Source organism: Pseudonaja textilis, chromosome 2 (genome assembly GCF_049901715.1).
Source record: "Pseudonaja textilis isolate UNSWEBS1 chromosome 2, rPseTex1.2, whole genome shotgun sequence".
Taxonomy (NCBI): Eukaryota; Metazoa; Chordata; class Lepidosauria; order Squamata; family Elapidae; genus Pseudonaja; species Pseudonaja textilis.
In genome coordinates this window covers 197,694,032-197,719,509 of record NC_141991.1, presented here as the reverse complement: position 1 = coordinate 197,719,509, position 25,478 = coordinate 197,694,032, and the positions used below count along the sequence as shown (strand labels likewise).

Below are 25,478 nucleotides of genomic sequence, written 5' to 3'. Positions count from 1 at the left end.
CAATGGAGCCTAGCAAAAAGGGCCCTTTGCAGAAATGTTAGAAAACAATGAAAACCGATCGAACTGTAGATGCTAACTACTAGCAAGAGCTAGTAAGCAAGAGCTATGCTAACTACTAGCAAGAGCGACATACAATCAAAATGCAAAAAGTAAAGAGCAGAAACTGTCTAGTGTTTCTCAAGGATATATAATCTATCTAGGACTAGAACATGAAAAAAAAAACCAAGATACTTCTTTTTGAAGTATTTTTTTGTCCAATAGTATGATGATCAGAAGTAATAGCTAGCCAAGCTCATTGAGTGGAACTTTAATATTTGATCAGAGGCAAATGGACAGAAGGACCAATGAATTTGTTTTGTTTACAAATGAATTTTTATGCATATCAAAACAAAACAGTTTCTTTTATTGCACTGTATTTTCAGCATGTTATGAAATGTTCCAACACCATTCATGACTTATAAACGTACAATAAAATAAAAAATAAAAACTGTTTCAACAATGTACTTATCAAATCAGCTCCAGCAGAAGAACATATAAACCATTTTAAAACAGCAGTTATTCCAGCTGTTTAGGAGGACTGAATGAAATTGCTCCTGATATGAGTACTTTTGACCAAGAGTTTTCTGTCCTTTTTCAGCACAGCATAAAGGAGATTCTCTGAGCAAATTATAATTTACCTGTCCTCCTAAACAAGTTTCACTACTGGGAAATATCTATGAGGAGAAAAATCAAATTCTGGAGGAACCTGGAAAAATAAACACACACATATATATATATTAGTCTCCATTTAAAATAGCTTTTCAAGAATTTTGTCATTCCAAGTGGATTTTTAAAATATCAACTATACCAGAAAAATTCCAAAGGGGTAGGTGAGAGGGAAAGATGGACATATGAAATTTAAAAAAAATTCAGTGAAGTTGCTTCTGAATAAACACATATTCTTCACATATTCTTTATAATTGTAGAAATTGTTCCATTAATGTAATTTTAGATCATCACATGTAACTGAGTACCTCAATCAGACACGAATTTGCAGTGCTGATATCTTTGCAACGGGTACTTTAGTATTATATTAGTCATGCGAGAGTGGCCCACGGGCTGAATGCATCACGCGCAGGCCATGCCAACCCCAGCTCTCATGGGAAAAATGTCACGAAACATCATGTGACGACAATGTGATGCCGTGACTTTGACACCCGTGATCCATACTATACACCCCAAATTTGTTTCTGGCCAGGCCCCAAACCTCCATTAAAATTCTCCCAAAGGTGCTTTTTCAATAGGCAACTGGACTTTCTGGATTTTTCTTTGACAACGTTTCGCTTCTTATCCAAGAAACTTCTTTAGCTCTTAATGAGAAGTGAAATGTCTTCAAAAAAAACAAACAAAGCCCAGAATGTGCAGTTACTTCTTGAAAAAGCACCTTTGGGACAACTATGACTTGGATGACAGAGAATCTCCATTACAGATGTTTCAGATTTCTGCTGGATACAGTTCAATACGACTGCCCCCATTTGACAAACTTCCGTTTGTTTCCCATGGCAGCTGCTTTAATTTAACTGCAATTTGCTTACTTTAGAATCTTTTTTGTGACCTCCTGCCAGCAGCTTCATAACCACAATATTGGGCTTGGCAACTTTAAGAATTCGGTTGACCTAGAAAGAGATAGTCAAGTTTCATACTATGTGTGCGTAGTTAAAATAACAGTTGCAGTGAAGACTTAATAATATTCCTTGCAGTTTTTACATTTATATCCCTATAATAGCTTATTTATTAACCCAGTTGTACATTAACAAATGCACTTTACAAACATATTGTTCTAATGTATAAGTAATAAGCACAGTGACATGCTTTTCAAATACTGACAATATTCCAGGGTCTATTGCAGCATTCTGGGGAAGCAGGCAAAGTGCTGCTATGCTCTTGACAACATTTTTTAAAAGATGGACTTCTTTCCATATTCAGAGATGATCAAATTCTCTGGTTCTTTTTTAAGTAAACTACAAAGTTACAAAAAGAGAATGCAGAGCAGATTTCTGACTAGTTAACAGTCAAGAATATGTAAAGCATAAACGCCATAATAACTAGAATTTCAAATCTGGAGAGCAGTTGCTTTATTTATAATGATTTCCCCAGCCATTTTTCTTTATTATGATTGATCCGAAACTAAATTACTTTGTTAATACTGAATTGATTTTTTTTATTAATTAGTTTATTATAATTTTTTTTAAATCTTGAATATATAGAAACTTCCCCTATGGAGTATCTAGAGACCCTGTAACATCAGCAATATCAATCTGTAAACTGCTAGAATTAATATTAAATAGTATTTACAAACTTACTCCTTCTAAGACTTTTATTTGTGACTTAAGATAAAAACAACCATCTTTCATAGTTAAGATAACTTCCATCAGTAGGCACTTCATTTGTTAACCCAAAACTAATATAGAAAAAAGACTTAAGGTTCCATTATAAAATATCAAGCAATTAAGTCTCCAAAAACTTCAGATATTTAAGGACAATAGCACATTTAACATAAAGAGTTTATGCTTGCAGAGATATGTAGACAATTAGCATTTACTTCAGTGGAGTCTTAATATCCATAAGCAAGTTTCAATTTATTCTCTCTGTCCTATAGTTATATGTTTACCTCATGATCTGGGTTAGAGATATTCTCCAGTATCATTTTAGCTTGCTGGAAGTGTTTGCTAGCAGCCATGTAGAGATCAGAAGACTGAGGCGGAGGAGTGTATTTGTTTAGGTCAGACATTTCCTAAACATTAAATAATAGTCATTTAAAATTGAAACAATAAAATACCCTTATATAATTTTTTTAAAGTTGTGGTTTGATAAAAAGAAACAGCATACAGAAGAACTATTTTAATTATTAGTTCATGTATAATTTTATAACTAGGTAATGGTTTCTTCAATTCTGGTACTGTAAAGACTAACAAATTATCATATTTTTTTAACATCAGTAACATGGCATGAGAAATGCTATTTCATATTTTAAAGGCAGGCTTGTGATGTGACTTGATGTAAACTACTCTTTCTTGCCTTTATTCTAAGGAAAAGAAATATATACCACTAAGAACAATTGCTTGCGAGGACAAAAATATTAACATGACTTGTGACAGATTAGGTTTTTAAAAAAATAATAAAGTAAAGCATGTAAATAACATGGATTTAATATGATTCACCTTGAATTGTAAATAGTGCACAGGTGGTGGTGTGATGACACTGTTGAATGGGGCAAACCGATGTTCATATCGAACTTGTTCGCTATCAAGTTCAAATTTTGGCTTCCTCACTTTACCATCCATGTCAAAAGCAATCATAGTCTTCAGGAAAATGTAAAGTAAAAGCAACTTGTTACAACCGCAGCAATGAAAATGTTTATATGTGTTATTTTCCCACGTCATTGTAGTTGTGCTTTTAAAGTTGTAGCAACGTTTCGGCAGAATCTCATCTGCCATCATCAGGCTTCTGTATTGTGTTCGCCCTGCTGAAGATGGTTCAAAGTGTGGTAGCCCAGCTGCTACTGATTACAAGGTTTAGTAATTTAACACCAATACATTGCTTGTTGGATTAGTTACCAAAAATTGCCGGTCCAACTCAAAGTTCTTATGCTAAAGTCCTAGATCAGAGGTGTGCAATGTTGACAATTTTAAGACTTGTGGACTTCAACTCCTAGAATTCCCCAGCCAGTTTGGGTATACAAATATGCCCTTTATTGACATGTAATTAAAAAAAACCTCATTGAATTATATAATGTGTAATACATCACCTTGTACATTCCAGCACACATATTTTGATAGGCTTGACTCATTGTAATTTCTCTGCTCAGAGGACGAGCTGTAAATTTTATGCATAGAAAAAGCATTACCATAAAACTTCTGAAATATTTTTTAAAACCTATATAATCTGAAAAAGTATACTTATTGTTCTATAGAATTTGCAACAGTCCTACTGCAGAACCTATACTGTGAGACACACATGCTAAAATATTCTCTCAAAAATGCCACTCTTTAATATACTGCTGAGTGACAAAAATAGTAATTGGAAAATATTTTTATTTTACTCCGGTTTATAAGCCATTTGAGTTGTAAACGAAGTTATACAATTGGGGGAGACCTACTTTTTTCTTCTAATGATAAAAGCAAGCTACACTGCTTGACAAATGAGTTATGAAATTCCCGATGCATCTAAAAAACTGAAAAAATTAAGCCTATCTGGGAAAAACACTAGAAAAATTATTCAGTGGAAAATGCAATTAGCGGAAAGAGAAGTTCAAACTTCTAAACTTATTCAAGAACACAATAAGAAATTAAGATCATATTCCATTATTATTGTTGCTTAATTTATTTTACAATGTCTATGCTATGGGTATCGTCATACTTTTAATGTATTGTTGATTACTATAAGGCTATTTTTAACTGCTGACAGATTGTGGTTAGCGCAAGAAGAAATCTAATACTGCAAAATAAACTGAGCTCATATACATGGTTTTTTTTTACTAATGTTTCTTGTAGTGCTCCAACACCAATAATCAAATAAAGAATGAGGTTGGAGATAATGAAACAGCTTACTTGGAAGAATGTATATAATTTAGATTTTGATGGTTCTATGTAGCTGAACATTCAAAAGGCAACCATAAGTTCAGATTGTCATAAAAGAAGCCTCAAGCAAAACAATAAAGAATTTGCAAGACCCGTCTCAAAAATATACCTTTTTTCTTTTTCTTTGATTTTTTATTACTCCGGCCTTTCTGTTGCTCCTCCATTATTCTTTCTTCAGCCATCTGAGAACTATCAGCACGACTAAGTGTTGACATTAGCCATGCATAGAGAAATTCAGAAAGGTACCTAATGTAGAAAGAGTACTTAATTTAGGACATTTACTAATTTTTGATTATTTGTTCATTTATTAGTCAAATTTATATAGATGCCCATCCTAAGAGAAGTGACTCTTGGCAATGTGCAATTGTCAATAAAGAACACACACATTAAAATAGACATTTAAAAATAGAAAAATCGGCATTAAAAATGGTGATAATGAAAACTATATATACAAACCCCAAATAGAGAAAGAAAAAGAGAAAGTATATTTACCTCAATAGTGGAGCCATTTAAACAAGTCTGCAGTTCCCTGGGACCCCCAGCCCTATAAAAAGGTCTTGAGGGACTTCTAGAACATCAAAAGGGACAGAACTAACCTAATGTTGTTGAGGGGTGGAGTGGGGAGAATGTTGATAAGGTGGCCGCCACAGAAGACAAGGCCTGCTATCTGGGACGTGCCAAATATGGGTCCTTGCTGATAGGACCCGTATTTGTCAACATGCTGTTTCTGTTGGATCTAATGGGCTGGGGTGATATAACCGGGGAAAGGCAGTCTCTCAGAAAGCTTTATATCACAAAGGGCTTTAAAGGCTAAAAGAAGCACCTTCAGTTTGTTTTAATTTTATAACCAGTTTTAATTTAGATAAGATTTTAAGTAGGAAAAAAATGTAACCATTTGAGAAAATTGATTATTTTCAAATAAATTGATAACAAATAAAAATCGTACTTAGTATTTCTAGACAACTTTATGATTTAAATGTATATATCCTTTATTGAATCATATTATACACCAGCTATCATAAAAATGAATTTGTTTTCATCACTAAAACTGTCCTCTCTTTTTTCCCTCAAAGCATAAAGACAACTGATCAGCCCAAGATAACAAGCACTATCTTACTAAAATTAATACAGTCACATAGTAAGATTCTGGAGAAAGATTCCCTTTGACAACTTCTTTATGATGAAACTAGCCCAAATTTTTCTCCTTATGCCCCATCACTCTCATAGCAATAGGTGCTAAGGGGAGAGAATACTTTCTTGCCACGAATATCCTCAAGAAAACCTATCACAAGAGTGACAAGCCTGTGATTAATTGAAATTGTCCAAATTTAATTTTCAAAATATGAAAAAATAGAGACATCAAAGTTTATGACTAATGTCAATATATTAATAATTTAGAAAAAGATATTAACAGAGGGACAGCTGTAGGTGTACAATTGGAACTCTGCAAGCACTGATCAATACAAGAGCTTCCATGGAGCAATGGACAAATTATGGGAAAATAACTAGAAGTCTTTCAGTTACAATCATGTGAAAAAGTAACTGAAACACATCTTGTAGTTCATTGTGTAATGCAGGGGTGGTATTCAGCCAGTTTGCACTGGATCAGGTGAACCGGTAGCAAGGATTTGGTGTGGGTCGCCAAACTGGTAGTAAGTTATGGCTGGCCCCGCCCCCAACCTAGTCACCAAGTCGCCGCTGGCTCGCTTCGGCCCCCCTGACGCTTGCCCCTTAAGGTATTTTTTTTCCCTCCCAACAATCATATGATCAGCTCTGCCGGGATTCCCCTTGCTGAGGCCCAGGAAGGCAAAAAAAATGGAGGGAGAAGCTCAGCCCCCCCATTTTTGCCTTCTTGAGCCCCAGAGGAACCTTCTGGGAGCAAAAAGGCTCCCCCTGAGGCTCCTCTGAGTCCAGGAAGGTCCCAAAACGGAGCGTGATGGGGTGCTGCATGCCCCTCCCATGCTTTTTTTTTCTTCCTGAGCCCCAGAGGAGCCTTCTGGGAGCAAAAACAGGCTCCTCTGAGGCCCAGAAGGCCCCAAAAATGGGTGGTGGGGTGGCTGCAAAAAAGCAAAAAGAAAACAACCAAAAACGCATGCCCACCCAGTCACATGGCCGCGCCCACCTAACCATGCCCACCAAGCTACGCCCACAGAACCAGTAGTAAAAAAATTTTGAATCCCACCACTGGTGTAACATAAATGAATAAAAATGCAAATTTCACTGCTGGAAAAAAATAAGTATACCTTTGCATTTGTCACTACCTCACATACCTAAAATTAGAATTGTAAAAAATTATAATCATATGTAGAGGCAAATCTAGGCAAACCCTTAATGAAACTTGAGGTGTTTATTGTGATGGTATCACCATGCCAAAGTCAAAAGAGCTCTCTGAAGCTTTCAGAAAAAAAGGTCCTGATGCCTGTGAACCAGGATTTCTGAAACAATGTGCTCTGGACAGAAGAGGCAAAGCTAATGATACGGGTAAGTACCAAGAGACACGTTTGGTGAAAGTACAGCATTTATCAGAAGAACCTGATACCAGCTATAAAGCATAGTGATGGAAACGTTATGGTTTGGGGCTACTTTGCTGCATCGGGGCCTGAGCAGTTTACCATCACAGAATCTATTTTTGTATCCAAGGTGCTGGAGGATAATGGGAAATCACCAGCTAGAAGATGGAAGCTTTAAAGAAAGTGACAGCAACCATAAACTTTTTAGTAAATCCACCAAACTGGCTGAAAAAGAGGAAATGGAGGGTTCTACTTAAATATTGTTTCAGTCAAAAGGGGAAATCTCAGGTTTTGCTTACTTTTGCCACATAAGAAAATGCCATATCTATTCAATCTTTATTGAATATTTTCCACTGGGTTTTTCTGTTCAATTGCATTATATTTATCATCTTACACCGTTTGAAGATAAAACATTGGTATGCCCGCATATGTTAAAAAGGGAAAAATATATATGGCATGCATTTACTATTTCATATCACTGTATGTCTGATGATTCTCTTACATCCACACCCAATGAAGACTATATTCATTGCTTTAAGACTAACTGCTCTTAAAAGAAAACTTTAGGCAAACACAGGCATTACAAAACAAGGAGATCAGTAGTATTTTCGGTAAAGAAATATCAAATGCAAGTATCTCTATAAACAAAAATAGCTAAGGAGTGCAAAGTTCATTAATTTTGCATGATGCTTAGAAAAAAATTAACAAATTCAGTGAAGTCGCAAAAACACTGAATATATCTTTAAATATGAGTAATAGGCATTTATGGAATCTCTGCCAAATCATGATCAATGGGGGAACACGGATACAATTATACCTAAGGAACCTGTTAAGACGCATATATGCTTCACTATATTTAGGGTCTGGATAGCACACCCTCCTAATTTGCAAGTAACTAACTTTTCTTACCAATATATGTAATAATATTCATGCATACTGTATAGCTCCAGTTCAAACCCACTGAGAAGATACTGTATCATAATGCGAAGATTATGGTATAGGACCCATGTTCCCAAACAGGCCAAATGCTGTCTTTGAGGTTCTTGTTTCAAGAGCATACTGTGAAGAGCTGCATCCACTTTCTCTGCCTAGTGAAAAAAAAAATATTCAGCTTAATGAAACAACAAGTGATGAGATTATACTAACAAAATTTTGACAAATAAAAACAATTCTAACAAAAAGAGCCAGCTTGGCCTAGTGGTTAAGGCCTCAGGCTAGAAACTGGATTCTTGTCCCACCTTAGACATGAAAGCCAGCTGAGTGACTTTGGGACATTCATTGAATCTCGGTCCAACTCACCTCACAGGGTGGTTGTTGTGGGGAACACAGGAGGAAAGAAGGATCTTTATGCATGTTCACTACCTTGAGTCATTTATAAAAATAATAAAGGTGAGATTAAAAAATATATTTAAAAAAAATCTAAAAAAACCCTTTGATGCTTGTATCTGCATTTACATTTTAGATCCCACAACTACTGTTCTTTCACATCAAAACAAATAACTCAAATGTAGGCAATAACATGTAAGGATCAAATCAGTTTTATTTGATTTAGGTGTAATATATTGTATGGGCGATGGTAATAAATTGAGCATTTTGTCTTCCATACAATATCACACCTTAGAATTTTGTGTCATATAATGAATTCTTTTCACCTTTGAAACCTATTGGATATTCTGATATTTAATGCTTTAGTATAGGTGTGACAAACTGGCGGCCCGTGGGCTGGATGCATCATATGCAGGCCACGCCCACCGCAGCTCCGTGAAACCTCATGTGACAGAAATGTGACACGGCAAGTTTGACACCCATGTTTTAGTGTATAGTATCATATACCTTGAAACAGATTGATAATATATTGTCTAACATTAATAAATATAGCAGCATTAGTTACAAAGAAAAAGTGAGTTTTCTCAAATTTAAGGTTTCCTTAAATCCGATATTCTAGATATTAACCTTTTTGAAACAGCAATGGAAACAAAAAAACTTGTATTGAATGTAGTTCTAGGAAGCATAGAGAACAAAAGCATGCTGCTTGAGTACTACAAACTATTCCTAAAGGTCTCACTTCAACAGATACTAAATGTACTTTTAAATAATTCTTGTACAACCAAATCAACTAGAGAGAAAATGCAAGCCATCTTCACGACAGATTTGATAAAGTGTTTGATACCTGCTTGTATTACCTCATCTTGCAAAGTAGCAAATTCTTCAAGAATATGACCAAGTTTATCTCTCTGCCGAGCTCTATTATGCCCATGAATTTGAACCAAACTGCAAAACGGCTGGGGAAAAAACAGAACCAGGCTGCTATATTTGAGACTTTACATGGCAAATCTTAAGAACAACACTGTAGTGACAACAGTGTACTGTGAGGTGATTTATAAATACAAAATCAAACAATTCTTAGCTCACTTCTGACACATCTGTTAATTGAGTGTAAAAGGTGATTGTAATATGCATCTTACTCCAATGGTTTCCTATCACTATACAAACAATACATTGCTTTTTTTGGAGTGCAGAATTTTCCTTCAATAATTTCCCATTGTTTCTTATTGGTCTATGAAAGTATCTTACAGCACTACAACTGAGAAATGTAGAAAGTTAAAGGGAAAATCGCAGGACTGGACATCTGGAAATTGTTTCATTTTGAAATGTTTCAAGCACAAAATTTACTGTAATGCCATTTTAGCTGTAGAAATGGGCCACTGTGTGCCTGGAATGGGAAACTGTGTAAAATTTTATACCAAACAAGTTTCAAGACAAAACATTTTGTCCATAATCCTAACAGGGCCCTCTATACTACTTCCTTTGCTATTTTACAAGGCGCTGTTTTATAAATACTTTTTTCAAATTAATATATTTCTTCAATTCAAATAGCTGGTTGACTTTTTGCTAAAAGCATGTAACATTCCAACTTTGTACAGGTCACACATTGAGAAAATTTACCTTTTATGCATACTGTATTTAAGCATTTAAATAAATGCACTTATTATTTCATAATGCTATCAATACTCACTCGAACACAGTGTGTGACAAAGGAGTCAATATAGTCCTTAGCCTGGTGATTGTTATAAAGACAACACCTAACAGAAAACAACTGAAATTATTTTGAGTAAAAATTAAATATGCATATTGTCCTAAAGTTGAAGTGGGCACCCCGTCCCCAATTAATTTTATGCCCCCCCCACCCCGCATATGTATAATGTGGCATAAGAGTATGAACCTTAAGTGATTTTTTTTTGCACCTTCAGTGACATCCCGCTCCAAACTTATACAACCTCCCTAGAACTTCGGGCATCTGTTATCATATCATTACCCTCTGGTCCTTGGAGGCTTTTTTGAAAGTATAGCTCATGAACAAATCAACTGCTTCCTTCTATCCTTAGGTGAAATACTTTATTTGTATTCTTAAGAGGGCTACGCTCCTAGAACTCCTAGATACTTTTTCTCTCTTAACAATACTTAGGTATTTTTTTTGATTCACAGAAAAGTCCATTTCCAATATAAGTGATTTTACCAACTCCTGCTTCTTAAAGATACCAATATATCTTTAATATAAAGATATACTTTACAGTATACTTATTAAAGCAGTGGTCGCCAACTGGCGGGACATGGCCCACTGGTGGGCCGTGGCAAAATTTTGGCGGGCCGCAAAGAAATGGCCCCCAAAAGCAATTAATCTCGGCTGCACAGTTCTTGCACCTCCTGGCTCTCCGAGGGACCCTGGAGTCAGGCCCCTGAGATGCATGCGCCAACCAGCTCCTATACCTGGCGCCGGCAGCAACAGCAGTCCCCTCCCCCAGCACCCGCTGTCAGCTCTTCTCCATTAGTTCTCTAGCTCTGAATTGCTCCCGGCTCTCTCTCTTTCCTCCCCCTTGCCCACGCGCAGGCAGGAAAGGAAAGGGAGATGGAGCCGTGCACAGCTCTCCCCTTTTCCAGCTCTTGCTGCCTCTCCCAACACCGAAGCCTCGGAAACGCAGGCAAAGCCACCGCAGCGGTAGCATCCCGAGTTGCCTTAGCATGCTCGGTTAGTTAAGAATCACCCTACCCAGAGAAGGAAGTGGTGCTGGAGGAGGCAGTAGTGGAGAAGCAACTCAGGGCGCTACCGCTGTGGTGGCTTTGCCTACGTTTCCAAGGCTTCGATGTTGGGAGAGGCAGCAAGAGCTGGAAAAGGGGAGAGCTGTGCATTGCTCTGTCTCCCTTTCCATTCCTGCCTGCACGTGGAGATGAAAGAGAAAGAGCCGGGAGCAATTCAAAGCTAGAAAACTAATGGGGTGAGCTGACAGTGGGCACTGGGGGAGAAGATTGTTGTTACCGCCATTGCCGTGTGTGGGAGCGTGCATCTCAGGGACCTGAGCCAGGAGGCACGGGAACTGCAAATGGGAGCGTTTGATGATTTCAAAGAACTCCCGGAACACGGTAGATTAGTGTTTTGTAGGTCTCAGTGAAAGAGTGAGCTTTGTTTCATCTCCTTTCCTCCCCTAGTAATGCGAGAGATGCTTTCTTTCTCCCCCCACCACCCTGAAATAATCACTGGCTGTGGCTGGGTTTGGCAGCGAAGTGCTAAAGCTAGAGAAGTGCCCCCAGGGACACCTTTCCTTGCCTGTCTCCAAGTGATGCTGGAAGACCACCCCCCCCCCCAGATTTTCCTCGGCTGCAGATCTGAGCCTCTCAATCCTCCACCAGGGATCTGAAAGGAGGTCCCACTTTCTCCCCTCCCCCAATTAATCACCAAGAGTGGCAGTCCTTCTGCAGGCAGATGCCTGCTGAGAAGCCCCTGGAGTGGCAAGGAGAGCAAAGCCCCCTTTCTGCCTGCTTCTCCCAGCGGCAGTTGCCCCGAGGCCCCTCAGCTCAGACACACACACACACACACACACCGCCCGCTATTCTGTCTCTTTGGAAGATGCCACGTGGGGAGAGGCTTCCAGCCCGGAACATTTTGTTATCTTTAAGCATTTACATTTTTGTTATCATTAAATGTGTGTGTGTGTATACGTGTGTGTGGGTGTACATGTATGTATATATATATATATATACACACACACAGACATGGATCTTTGGGTATTCGGGTTTTCTCTCGCGTAAAATTGGAAGTATCTTGGCGACGTTTCGACGAAATCTCATTTGTCATCTTCAGGCTTGTGTCTGGCTTTGTGCTTCTCGGAGTAATGTGAGCTTGCAGCTGCTTCTTCCTTTTAACTGCTAGTGGGGGTGGGACTTGATTGGGTGGGGGCTTGGCTGTGTTCTGATGGGCTGGGGTGTGTTCTCATTGGTTGGGGGTTTGGCTGTGTTCTGATTGGTTGGGGGGTTGGCTGTGTTCTGATTGGCTGGGGTGTGTTCTGTTCAGGTGGGGGCTTGGTTGTGCTCAGGTTAGTCTTAGTTGCCGGGGGATTTGAACACACACCCAGCCAATCAGAACACAGCCAACCCCCAACCAACCAGAACACAGCCAAACCCCCAAACAATGAGAACACCCCCCAGCCCATCAGAACACAGCCAAGCCCCCACCCAATCAAGTCACACCCCCACTAGCAGTTAAAAGGAAGAAGCAGCTGCAAGCTCACATTATTCGGAGAAGCACAAAGCCGAAGATACAAGCCTGAAGATGACGAATGAGATTTCGTTGAAACGTCGCCAAAATACTTCTAATTTTATGCGGGAGAAAACCCAAATAACCAAAGATCCACATACAAATACCTGCGAAAACCTCAGAAAACAAATACACACACACACAAATTTATATTTAACATAAAAAATTATATTAAATATATTAGCTTTTTTAAAAAAATTGTATTAGCTGTCCTCGGGATTTAAAAGTATGAGTTTGGTGGTCTCTTAGATCCAAAAGGTTGGCGACCCCTGTATTAAAGTATCTAAGATACTTTGAGAGAAACTATAACTATATAAATTCATACCCAAATAGATTTGGCTACTCACTTTGGTGAAAGTACTGGCGGACTGACAAAAGACCTTAGGGCATCTTTTACCATGTCTTGCATAAGGTGTGTACCAAACACTTTTTTATTGTCCACAAGAAAAGTGGTCTGAAACAAAATGTATCTTCGTTACTTTACATGGCTAGAAACATAATTTTCAATCTTTTATTGTACTATTTCCAACTTGCCTGTAACAGTGATCTTGAAAGAACACAGGGTGATTGTTCACTAAATTCACAGAAAAAATCCTAATTTATAAACAGAATAAGAAAACTATGGTTAATATTTTGTATAAAGTCAAACTGCTCTTTAGATATAAAATATCTTTGGACAAAGAACATCTTCCATCAGCAGAAGAGAGTTCCCTACCTCTTCCTCAATGGGACATTTGAGACCCTTCTTTAGGAGTAATTATAAAAAGTAATCGCAGTATTCTATTTCAATAATCTTTTTAAAAATTTCTTCATTCATTGTTTTCTGTTTTTTAAATTGACATATGAAACATGAAATGAGATTTCATTTTAAGTTTAAAAAGCATTCATGAAAAAAGCCCTTGGAATTATTCAAAGATGATGCCTTTGTTTTCCAATTAATATGTTAAAGGTATTTATACTTACTAGTATGCAATGCAAATTGGTTAAATTGATGACTTCGCATACAGTTTTGATTCGTTCTATAAGTTTTGAAAAATAGTTAACCATTTCTTCTCTTTTAATAATTTTTGCATATCGAGGAAAAGTTGGAGGAAGCAATCTCTGATTAACTAGTGGCTCAAACCCCATCATTATAGGGTGATCTAAAAAAGTAATAAATAATTCAGTTATGATTCTCCATTTAAGTTCTCTGTTATATAATAGTTAGCTAATCAATGAACAGCTTATCAATTAAGGAACAACTTTCAAAGTTTTAATTTTGTCAGCTAAGCAATTTAAGATTATCAAAATTTATTGAACAGCAAAGCATTCAAGTACAAGGTATAGGTAATAAGGAAGCAAAATGAAATATTGTGCATAAGGATCAGTCTCAAGACAACTAAGTTCTGAAAAACCACACAGCAATACTACTTATTTGTAAAATCTGAATATACAATGACAGAAAGCTAGAAATCTGAACTTATCCTATGAAGGAGAAAAGAGAATATTGAAGATACTCTCAGTGAAGATCCCCAGTTGAGAAAGGATGAAAGAAGGGCTCATAGACAGTCTGAATTTTGCTAAACCATTTAAGAATTCTATGGCTGATCTCAATGACACACAAAAATGACCATCTTTTTCTTTCAACAAACTACTAAATATTTCTATTTCTAGAATCTCAAATCTGAAGTACCTCCTTGTACTAACAGGAAGTTTTGAATATGTCTGTGTCTCAGGAAGAATGCCAAACTGAGACAGAAAAGTTTAAATAACCCTCTTTCCCAGTAAGAGCCAGGGAACATTCCTAAAAGCAAATGCTTACCTCCTTTGGTGGTATCATTCTGAGCCTGAATACCATGATGTATTAAATTGTGAATCGCAGACAGCAAATCAGCAGCCTGAGTCAGCAACTTCTGAGCTTCTGCAACTGCACTAATCTGTTCAGAAACAAATTTTAAAAGCTTATGTACAATAAAACAATTCCTGTGTTAAGAATTTGTATGAAAACAGAAAGCATAACATATTAGTGTTACCTTACTCTATCATATCCTATCCTTGCTTATACATATTAGATCTAAAGATGCATCTCATCTTTAAACATTCATTTACTTTATGATACTTTAAAAATTCAAAATCAGTCTTACAGTCTTGATTATTGTAAAGTAAAATTACAGCTTTTAAAATGGGTAGTGGCAACATGGCCCCTCATTCCTCTAAGAACTCTACCTACCTCAAAATGTTGCAATTGCTACAGTGAAATTGCTTCAGTTCTCAGCAAAAACTGAAATGGCAAGCAATGTCAGCTTAAGTTCCCATGAGAGTTCAGCCCTGACAAGAGCATTCACATTAACATGTAAGTGTGTGCTCTGGGGCATGAAATTCTGAATTTTTTGAGTGTATTTTGGCACTTTATATTCTCAGCTTATCAGTGAGTATATATGGTAGTTTCTAAATGTAGAAGCTCTACATAATAACCTGCACGAACTTATAAAGAAACAATTTGAGGCAATTAAAATGTGTTTAAGAATTATCAATTAATAATGGGTAGATATTTAGGAAGGTAGACAATGGAAAAGGGAGAAATGTTTAAAATGAATTGTCAGGACATAGATGCAGATAGGGATAAAGATCCAAGAGACGAATATGGGAGGCAAGTTAAAAAACGAACAATTAAAGCTTTAGAGCGGACAAGAGATGTTAAAAGTTAGAATAGGGATAGAAATAAGAGAGGGGGGGAATATTAGTATACACATTTTTATACAATAAGATAAAAGTAATAAGAGGAAAGATTAGAAATTGAATGATGGTATTATGTATGTATGTTTAAACAGTATTGTGATTGGCACTGTAATAATGTATTGAAACACTGAATAATTAAATAATGAAAGTCTATAATTTAATACAAATATTTGTATCAACACTAAAACTACATAAGCTTGAGGAATGTAACAAATTTGATTACTAGCACTATTTTTATTTATTTTTAAAATGTATGATACCCAGGTGCCACACTGTTCACACATTGATATGGATATATTGTAAAATAAAATAAAAAACTTGAAATTGTAACAAAAGAATATTCAATTAATCATACCTCTTTTTTGGTAAAGGCTATTAATACAGTCAGTAATATCCGAGTAAACTTCACTCTGCTGAAAACTGCAAAGCACTGCTGATGCTATTGGAAAATTAATTTCAAAATTAATAATTTAAAAATATTATATAAGAGAAGGTTTGTAGCTTAAGCTGTTTGTTACGTATGTATGCATATAAAAGTTGTGTAGTTACTCTGAACACTGAAACATCTGGATGAGTTAAAAATAATAATAGTGTAAGAGTGCAATTTTTAAAATTGTACCTTAAATATGACAAAAGTGCATGATTACCATTAAAAGCAATGTCCAATTCAAGTCCTGCCAAAATCAAGACCCAAAAAATCTTCCCACCCAGGAATCTTACAATTCTAACCAATTAATCTTTTATATATAATTTCATTTTTCAGCTTAGGATGCTTTTTATGTAACCTTATACAGAATACAAGCATTCTTACTTCAAGTTCTACTTCTGGATCTCTCTCTTCTCCTTGTCGGCTTCGAGTGCTCTAAAATAAAAGGCATTACAACAATTTAATGGAGTATTATATAATGAAGTATTATATAACTTCATAGTCCATATACATGGACCATATAACTTCATGTCATATACATGTCGTCTTTGTGCAAAAATAAGTAATATGTTCTATATTATAAACACTTAAACTTCCAATTCACTTATGGAATCAGAATCGAAGTACTTATGAAATGTGTATCCATCCCATTCACATCTAAAGCATGACATCTAAACATCCTTTCATGGTTCTATATTCATTCCTATCTGATAAAGTCATTTAATTCAAAAATAAATTTCAGTTAAACAACTGCCTTACATTTTGGGACAAGAGCACAGAAATTAACAATGTAACAAGCCAAATACCTACCAATATCCCAATTCTTGCTATTCATATTACTGGTATCTCTGTACCAAATGTATCATACAGCATGGAATAACTTTATTTTACATTTTAAAGTATAGCACTCCAACTGTTTTACTGATTCTCTACGTTATACAGTCAAAATATTAGTGTTGTATTTTTGAACAATTTGTCCATATTTAATTATACTAGAAATAGCCTTATATACCTAACTTCTGAAATAGCCAACAGAAATACCTTAACTCGCCGTTGCAGGTCATCTTCAACATCCTTTAGCATACCTTTAGCATGAAAAAATATTACTCAGTTCAGCAATATGAATGCTACTGGAGGGAAATATTACTTATCTACAAAAGTCTGAGAACATGATCAACAGATCCTGGTGTTTTCCAAGACTCTATTGAGCTGGTTTTTTTTTTACTTTTTAAAAAAAAGAAAGACAGCATTTTGGAAAGCATCAGCTGCTTGGTTTCCAGTTGTCTTAAATTCTATCCCTACTTTTAGTAGAGGTCTCTAGGGCAATCTAGAAAACTTTCTGGAAAGGGCAGGAGGCAAGATTACTTTTAGCCACCAATCAAAGATGAACAATTTAATCAATATACTATATTTCTATTAGGAACAGTACTGAAGACAGGCAATGATACAGATAAAAATAACTTCAGAAAAAAAACCCTAATACACCTGGCTAAGAATTTGCATTAAATTACAGACTTTGGTTTTCAGTGTGGTCCTAGGTCTCCTTGTGTTTAATTCTTTATACTAATTAAAAACTTGGATGTTCAGTTTTTATTCCTACTTCAGAGTGCATGCATAAAAACGTTTTTCTTTAGAATCATACAATTTGTAATACTACATTGAAATTTGTTTATTTTATTCAGAAATGTATATAGCTGCTCAGTTGCCCAAAGCAACTCTAGGTGGCTTACAACCAACAAAAAGATATAATATAGAAAAGAAAAACAAACAAACAATGATAGTGTGCACAACTTAGACATTATTCACTCAAACTAACAAATGACTATATTCTTCCAGTAAAGAGACAATGAATTTGAATTTTACCTGTAACTCGAAGATCTGTCACACTGTTTGCCATTTTAAAACCGTATGTCATAGACTGAAAATCTTCCTGAATACAAAAGCGGGTGGGGGTGGGAGAGTGTGGACAACAAAATTTTAACATTCAAAATTTTAGGAATTAATACTATTCCCATTTCTGTATGACTTGCTCCATAGCGTATATTTTATATATACAGTTTCCTAAATAATACCATAAACATTGATGAAAAAGGAAGCTTTACGATGGTAGTGATTTCAGGTTTAATTTATGAAATAGTTTAAATGAACTGCATTTTCCTAATTCAAAAATTACAAGAAATCTTGTTTTCAATTGAAAGAGAGATTTAATTGGTTTAGTCACAAGCTTTCTTACTTTATGGATTTGTTCATAATAAATAAAACAGCACATATATTTTAAGAAAATTTATATGGCTGCATAACTCACTCCCAGCTTTTATTGGCATTTTGAGTTTTATGAAATACTTCCAACTAAGTAAGGGCAAACCTGTTTTAACAGCACTCAGTACAAGGAGGGATACATCAAATGCAAAGTAATGAAGAGTTTTGCATCCATACATGTAAGCTACCCTACAAGTATAGATGTTCCAGAAAGTGTATCTTTAACTGAAAATTAAAGAGGAAAACTTATAAACTTAGCAAATAAAATGTAAAAGTGAAATTAATATCCTGAGAAAGAGTCCACTATAATTAAAAAGACAAAGATACTAAGGGATAATAAAAATAATGCATAAAAACTGTAAGGATAGCTAACTACATTTTGCAATTTTATTGAAAGTGGGAAAACATTAAGTCAAGAAGAAACTCACCTCTTCAAATACTGCTGCTTTGTTTACTTTTTCTCTAGCAATATCGCAAATTTTCAGGATACCCAGGGCAAATGCCTTCATAGCAGGATCCTCAATGAAGTCAGGATTATGAATGTAGAGACAGGTGAATACTGTCTGTGCCAAGGAATGGCCTTCTAGCCACGTTATCTGAAAATATTGAGTAGGTAATAAGGAATGTGAAGCCATTTGTGGGGCATCAAAAGATTTTTTTTAAAAAAAACTTGTTTTGTCCAGAGCATGGAAGAAACTTTTGAAAAATGTCTTGCTTTGTTATCCACACAGAGCTCTTGAAAACGCCACTCTTGAGCCTGGAGTATTTTTTTCAGTCCTGGTATAAATAATGCATGGATATAGTAACAGACACAAACTCCTCTCATTAAGTATCTACTTAAATATCTATCTAATACTATGATAATGGTTATACCTATGATGACCATATTTTCTTGGAAAAAACAAAAGATAAATCTGAAAAAGGGACAAGCCCAAAAGAGGTTCATAAGGATAACAAAAATTGTGCATATTTATAACTTTGCTTTACAAAAGAAAACAAAAGAGTGAAACCAAGAAAATAATGAAATGAAATCAATCTAAAGGACACCTTGCTATCCCTTATAATAAAGGGTATATCACTGTTGTAAGTTACACCACAGATTAGCCCCCAGTATACTCTAGTTTTGACTAGACTTCATTTACTTTCATTAGGGCCAAGTGGTTGATGATGTTAATGGTGCAATATACCAATGTACAGCCATAAGAATCCTGATCTAGCCAGGGCCTTTGTAATATGGACCATTATCTGAGAGGGGGGAAAAAGCCAGATAAACCCCTTCCTAATTCTGTCCAGAATACTGTAGTCTATTGTGCCTTGATATTTCAATTCCATTCATGGGCTGCACCGGCATATGGCTATGCTTCCTGGCTCCCTATTATAAAAAAAACTGATTGTACCCATCCCATATGATTATCATGTATGGAAAGAGAAAGTTTTTGTAAGTTAAACAAAGGAATTCCACTTTATTAAAGTTGTGTCCAAACACAATGGCTTTAGAAATTATTTGTTTCAGAAAACGCATCAACGCAATTTTCATGCACAATGAAGACTATTTTAGCACAAGTAATCTTATTATCTTCAATAAGATCTACTCTCTAAATCAGGTTTTTGGAGCTACAACCTTGAAAATTAGTTAATAAATTTGACTTAAATTCAGAATTAAAATATTCTGCACAAGCTACTTTTATTAATCCAAGTCTACTTTTATTAATCCAAAACCTACTTTAAGGGCTTAAAAAATGTTATTTCCATTCATGCAACATTAAAAACATTAGATTCTTACCAAGCAGCAAAAGCAAGTGTCCATTATTCCTATCAATTCAGGCAAGGATAAATCTTTAACTTTAATGGTTCCATCCTTTAAAAGAACAAGGGGAAAAACTTGAATTTCTATTAGTAATAAGTGAAAATAAAATTGTGAGAAAATATTTTCATTCACTGTTGCAATTACTAGCTGAGACAAGGGATTTGGTTCTCTTCTGACAGGCACAACTGACTGATCTATGAAGGAGAATAAAGAAGGATGATCTACTACTGTAGCAGTTTTTCTCACCAGATTCACTATTGTAATCTAAAGCCTCAGTGTGCTCTCTAACATAGAAAACCCTGCCTCTGTCCACATCCCCCTAGTGTGATACAGTCATTCACACTTTGAACTATCCTGCCCATTATGGTCTTTATTCCCAACAAACATAACTACAATCCTCTCCTGCAGAAGGTCATCTATTCCTGCAGAATATGAATGCTGATATTATTTACAATAGGTATTTGAGTTACCCTGTTTTCATTTTGCTAGCTCGTTTTTTAATTTCCTGCATTGTATAACTTTGATTAGGACTAACTCCTGATTACTCTGTAAATCATTCTGAGAATCTCAAGATGTTTTTAGATTCTTAAATAGTGAGTAATAAAAAAATAATATAAGAGAATCCTGGATCAAATGTATTATTTCAATGCCTTTCAATCAGGCTCCAGGATGGAATAGAAACAGCACTGCTGTTGCTCCACTGAATGACTATCAGCACCTGAATGAGCATAGGGCAATCACATATCTTGTTAAACCTCTCAGCAGCATCTAGTATCATTCATCATTATTATAGTCCTGAGTGGGTAGATCTAGATAGTGCGATCAAGAAAAAATAGCTGCTGGCTCCTCCTAGTGGGTTGCTACAGAACTTACGCTCATTTTTTAAATTTATATGCTGCCCAGCTCTGGTATCACAGATGCTGCAAATTATCTTTATTCAGTATCTCCTTCAGGAATATTGAAGGACTCAATTGGACAAAGCCTGCTCAAACTGAAAATCAGAAAGGTAGGAGTATTTTCTCAAAAACCATTCATTCCAACAGTGGCTCTAGATAAAATTATATTCCCCTTATATAGCGAGTCTACAATCTGAGGGAACTCAAGCATTCAAGATTCTACTTATATAGCTGATAGCATCCACAGATGACAAAAGTCATGCTTCTTTGCCTAGCTTTTCAAATCAAATATTTTAGCAGGCTTTTCTAGTTTTTACTTCATTTTTAACTCATAATGCTCTTTCTTTTAACTCAAATGTTAATAAAAACTTTTATTGTTGTTCTTTTGATAATACTTTGAACTACCTTAAGTCTATTTATTTTGCAGGATACAATTTATATAATAAACATAAATATCATCTACCCTCAACAGAATTATTTCATTGAGTGTTTTTAAGATGTTTATGATACAAGAGACATTCTTTAATTAGGATCAAGTTTCAATGTGCATGATTTGCTCTAAACCTGAAAATCAAACTCATGATCGTTCAGCATTAACTGCTATCAGAAGTCATCTGTTTTTAAATATTATTTGTTGGTTTTTTTCCCACTAATCAGTTGAAGGATCTTTGGTGTAGTATAAGGAAGAAAAAGAAGAACTTAAAGTCCTTCATCTCAGTCTTAATGAAATTCACACTTATTACAATATTTGTATTCATGTAACAATGAATTATTTTTATAATTCATTAAACAGTTGACACTAAAACTAACCTTGATAGCTTGTTCGAAGTTAAGAACTTTACGATTAACTTGGTTTCCAATCATACCCGCATCCATCTTAGGATCCATCATTTCAATAGCAGACATGGCTTCAAACAGACCAAAACTAAGGATGTTTAGAAAAGAGAACTATGTTACATTAGCAACTTAAACAAAATTAATGCTTCTGCAGTTAAAATGTATTGTGCAAACTTAAATATCCATCTTAAAAAGTACATCCAGAATATACTCTTAAGAAAGTAGAAATGGAGAATGTGAAAAATTACTAATGAATATATTTTCAGTAAAAAAAGCAAATCTAACTAGGTATTAAATGTAGAGCTTGAGTATTATTTTGTTTTCCGTAATTTTTATCTTCATCTACTTTTACGATTTTTATAGTAAGAAACCAGATAATTAGACCGAAAGATATCTATGCTAACATAAATGATCAACATCCCATACATATATTATACAGTCTGTTATATAACTCTATAGCATTTTGAAATGTGTCTCCCTTCTATTTGTTACTGACCATACCCTTAATTGTGAAAACTGGAATACATAGAGAGAAATGTTTACTGATTATTGTACTTAGGGCAAATAACCTCTCTCTAAAACAGGGGGGTCAAACTTGTGGCCTGCAGGCCAGATGAGTCATGTGATGGCCCTGCCCCCACCTAGTTTAGTGAAGGGGAAAAAAGTCCCCATATGTCATGTGACAACGCTGTGACAATGCGAGTTTGACAACCCTGGTCTAAACTAAACATTAAGCAAAGCTCTCCACTTCCATTAAAAATCATTTTTAGAAGCATTATCACCCCTATTTATACTGGTTTGGATTCAAATTTAAAAGATTCATTGAAGTTAATGAGACAACTGGATTCAATACAGTATGTTCCTAACTTTTTCTGTAACTTCTAGCTTCCTAACTCAAGCAGCACATTTCAAAAAGTAACCCCGATAACCCCAAGCCATTAACACCAATGACGAATGCCAGTGTTGTCTCAGCAAAGATTCATATGCAAATCTAACACCAACTAGTTGAATGAAATTTATCACAAATTCCAATGTTTAAATGACCAATGTATTAAAATAAAAAAATAAAATGATGTAATAGTGTTTCTACACTATCAAAAATCACTGAATCTAAATCTACTTTTTATGACAAAAATATATATTTCAAGCTTTAAGAGATTTTTTTTCTTCAAACATTATCAGAACAAATAGAGAATATTGCCTAATTTCAAACAGTTTATACAGAATTTAAGTTTGATTGAAGATGTATATTTTACAGTAATACAAATTTTAATTGTTTGTCCATACTACTCATATAATAACATACACTTTTATACCCAAGGTGTCAGAATGTACCACTGAAATGAAGGATCTACCAAGCATTTGTTTCACATCTGAAGATATATATATTTATATATATATAAAACAAGTATAAACTACTGTTCTTATGATAAACTCACAGTTTGTCATGAAGCAACTCTCCTAACTTCAATTCTAAAAAAGAATTACAAATGAGTTAATTAGAAAACACTCCAAATGGTATTTTCATATACATCATATAATCAAAAATAAATTCACACTGTGAAAGTATATATTTGTATAGGTAGTCCTTGATTTATGACCAGCTGCTTAATGACTGTGTAAAGTTACAACCAACCCTCAAAAGCTACTTATGATCTAGTTTCGAACAACTGCTGGTCATGGTCTGATGACCAAATTTGGGGCACTTGGCGATCGGCCTGCATTTATGGCCATTTTCAGGAGACCGTCAGTTCTAGTCCTGCCCTACGCATGAGGTTGGCTGGCTGATCTTGGCCCAGTCATTCTCCCTCAGTCCTAGGAAGAAGACAATAAGCCACTTCTGAAAAATGTTGCAAAGAAAACCGCAAGGACTTGTCCAGGCAGTTGCCAAGAGTTCAATCCTGACTTGAAGATACAAAATAAAACAAAAAACTTGCTCAGATAGCAGATTTTATGAGAACTGGGAATTGCCTCCTTTCTCATCCAAATCTCTTATCACTTGAACACCTACTTAGAATACTGGGATGAGCCTCAGGAACAGAGTGAAGGCTCTGAAAAGATGCACTCCAGAAATGTCCAGTCATTATGAAAAAATTGGAAAAAAAAACCTGGGAAGTTTTCAAAAGTGGGGAAATGTTCATCATTTCATTTTCATTGCACAAATGCTGATACTAGTTATAGAGGAGGACAAGATACAAGACACAAAAGGGTTGTGTCATCTGATGCTGTTAGTGAACTGAGTTTTGACAATTCAGGGCAATCAAAACTATTTGACACTTTCAAGTAATACCGTTCAATCCTCTCCAGAAAAATCTTTGGTTATATATTGTAAATTTTCTCATAATACTCTCACACAATTCCTATTTATGTTTAGAAGCATCATCTAAACCCCGTATTCAGCATGACTTACCTTTACAGCAATCTTCAAAATCTTGGGTGATGTCTATCCAGCTTGTGTTACCCTTTTCCATCTTCTCAGCTATATTCATCTCCCATCCTGAATCATCATCATCTACAGCAGCTTTCATAACCATGGCCTTAAACCTGCACAGATGTTAGGACATTTAAAAATTAAGCCTGGAAACTCTAGCAGTCTAGCCAAAGGACAGTGGACCCATTTTAACTCCATTTTCTGCATTTATACAGGTAGTCCTCCACTTATGACCACATTTGAACCCCAAATTTCTGTTGAGAGATTTGTTAAATGAGTTTTGCTCCATTTCACGACCTTTCTTGCCACAGTTGTTAAGTGAATCACTGCAGTGATAAGTTAATAACCTGGTTGTTAAGTGAATCTGGCTTCCCCACTGACTTTGCTTGTCAGGTAGCCAAAGGGGATCACATGACCCCGAGACACTGCAATGGTGGTAAGTGTGGTAAGTATGAACCAGTTGCCAATCATCTGAATTTTGATCACAAGCAGGGAAATGCTGCAAAGGTCGTAACTGTGGAAAAACAGTCACAAGTCGCTTTTTTTCAGTGCCACTGCAACTTTGAACGCTCACTAAATGAACTGTTGTAAGTCGAAGGCTACCAGTACAGTGGACTGACCCCCACCAGCTGTGTCACTACACCTCGCTTCTGATTCAGAGTATCCAGAAAGCAGAGCCAGAGACTTTAAAATACGGTTTTGCCTATCGCTGTGCTGGGAGCGGCCGAGGCTAGTTGGGAGAAGCCTTTGTGCCCCACCAATACCCAAATCGGCGAGGTGCAGAGAGGCAGGCATGGTATCCCTCGACCCCAGACAGAGCAAGGAAGGATTCCTCAGCAAAGGGAGTCTAGGGAGTCGGCCTCTCACCTGCCTGTCCACCGGAGATGGTGGCCACGTTGGAATGCTGCTTCTCAGCCCCGCAACTATTTCTCTAGCCGGCAGCACGTGACGCGGGGTGGGGAGGAGAAGAAAGGTGGGCGTCGCTTACTCGGTCTCCTCCGAGCCTCTGCCCTCCGGTCTCGCGCAGCCGGCTGGAGAAAAACAACAACACAACTACTTCCCTTTCCCTTCCCCAGCGTAAAACCATTCAGCCGCAGCGAATGCAGAACGCCCCCCCCTACCGCGCTTGCGCAGAATTCTATTTACTTGACGAACCCCGGATGAGAGGGCTCTAGGGTCTGTGGAACCCTGTTTTTCCATAGAGATAAAAAGAAGAGAAGGAGCCGCAGAATGCAGACCGGATTTCCTGTCGCGGTTCTTTGTTGGAACTCTCGCTTCTCTGAATGGTAACCACGGTTGGCAGCGCTGGGTTTTCAAATTCAGATTTGATTTCTTTCTTTTTTTTATGTATACCTGTCCAAGTGTCTAGATTTTTTTTTTTCAT

General features: G+C 36.1%; 2 protein-coding genes across 6 annotated transcripts in view; one reads left to right on the top strand and one right to left on the bottom strand.

Annotated features, from left to right (window-relative positions):
* Positions 1-292: 292 nt before the first annotated feature.
* NAA35 (N-alpha-acetyltransferase 35, NatC auxiliary subunit) lies at positions 293-25,339 on the bottom strand. 4 transcript variants are annotated; one of them, XM_087926794.1, is made up of 24 exons: positions 25,250-25,321; positions 24,962-25,125; positions 24,074-24,207; positions 23,103-23,136; positions 21,637-21,751; positions 19,907-19,981; positions 18,552-18,719; positions 17,728-17,794; positions 16,906-16,949; positions 16,249-16,299; positions 15,793-15,876; positions 14,521-14,635; positions 13,683-13,861; positions 13,254-13,313; positions 13,067-13,173; positions 10,146-10,212; positions 9,313-9,411; positions 8,039-8,217; positions 4,729-4,865; positions 3,788-3,855; positions 3,201-3,341; positions 2,651-2,773; positions 1,575-1,655; positions 293-745 (listed from the first exon to the last, which is right to left on the bottom strand). In XM_087926794.1, exons 3-24 carry the CDS (start codon positions 24,195-24,197, stop codon positions 686-688), a joined length of 2,178 nt encoding a protein of 725 aa, XP_087782920.1. In that variant the 5' UTR covers positions 24,198-24,207; positions 24,962-25,125; positions 25,250-25,321; the 3' UTR covers positions 293-685. The 4 variants fall into 4 exon arrangements, with proteins under 4 accessions (XP_087782920.1, XP_087782921.1, XP_026559655.1 ...); XM_087926795.1 differs by lacking the exon at positions 24,962-25,125 and having other exon boundaries at positions 25,250-25,339; XM_026703870.2 differs by lacking the exon at positions 25,250-25,321 and having other exon boundaries at positions 24,962-25,219.
* Positions 25,192-25,478, top strand: part of AGTPBP1 (ATP/GTP binding carboxypeptidase 1) — a 54,027-nt gene continuing 53,740 nt past the window's right edge. The window contains exon 1 of one of the 2 annotated variants that reach the window (XM_087926790.1): positions 25,192-25,380. The gene's annotated coding sequence lies outside the window, so the exon portion shown is untranslated. The remainder of the gene's footprint in view (positions 25,381-25,478) is intronic. The other variant, XM_087926792.1, reaches the window with a different exon arrangement.

What these genes read in the sequence shown, in the direction of transcription:
- NAA35 (XM_087926795.1), bottom strand. Translation starts at nt 24,197, where the DNA reads ATGGTTATGAAAGCTGCTGTAGATGATGATGATTCAGGATGGGAGATG. An exon ending in ACCTGCAACGGCGAGTTAAG is followed by an intron (nt 16,300 to 16,905) that starts GTATTTCTGTTG and finishes CTTTTATTTTAG; the next exon opens with AGCACTCGAAGCCGACAAGG. An exon ending in CCGCCAGTACTTTCACCAAA is followed by an intron (nt 10,213 to 13,066) that starts GTGAGTAGCCAA and finishes GTTTTCTGTTAG; the next exon opens with GTGTTGTCTTTATAACAATC.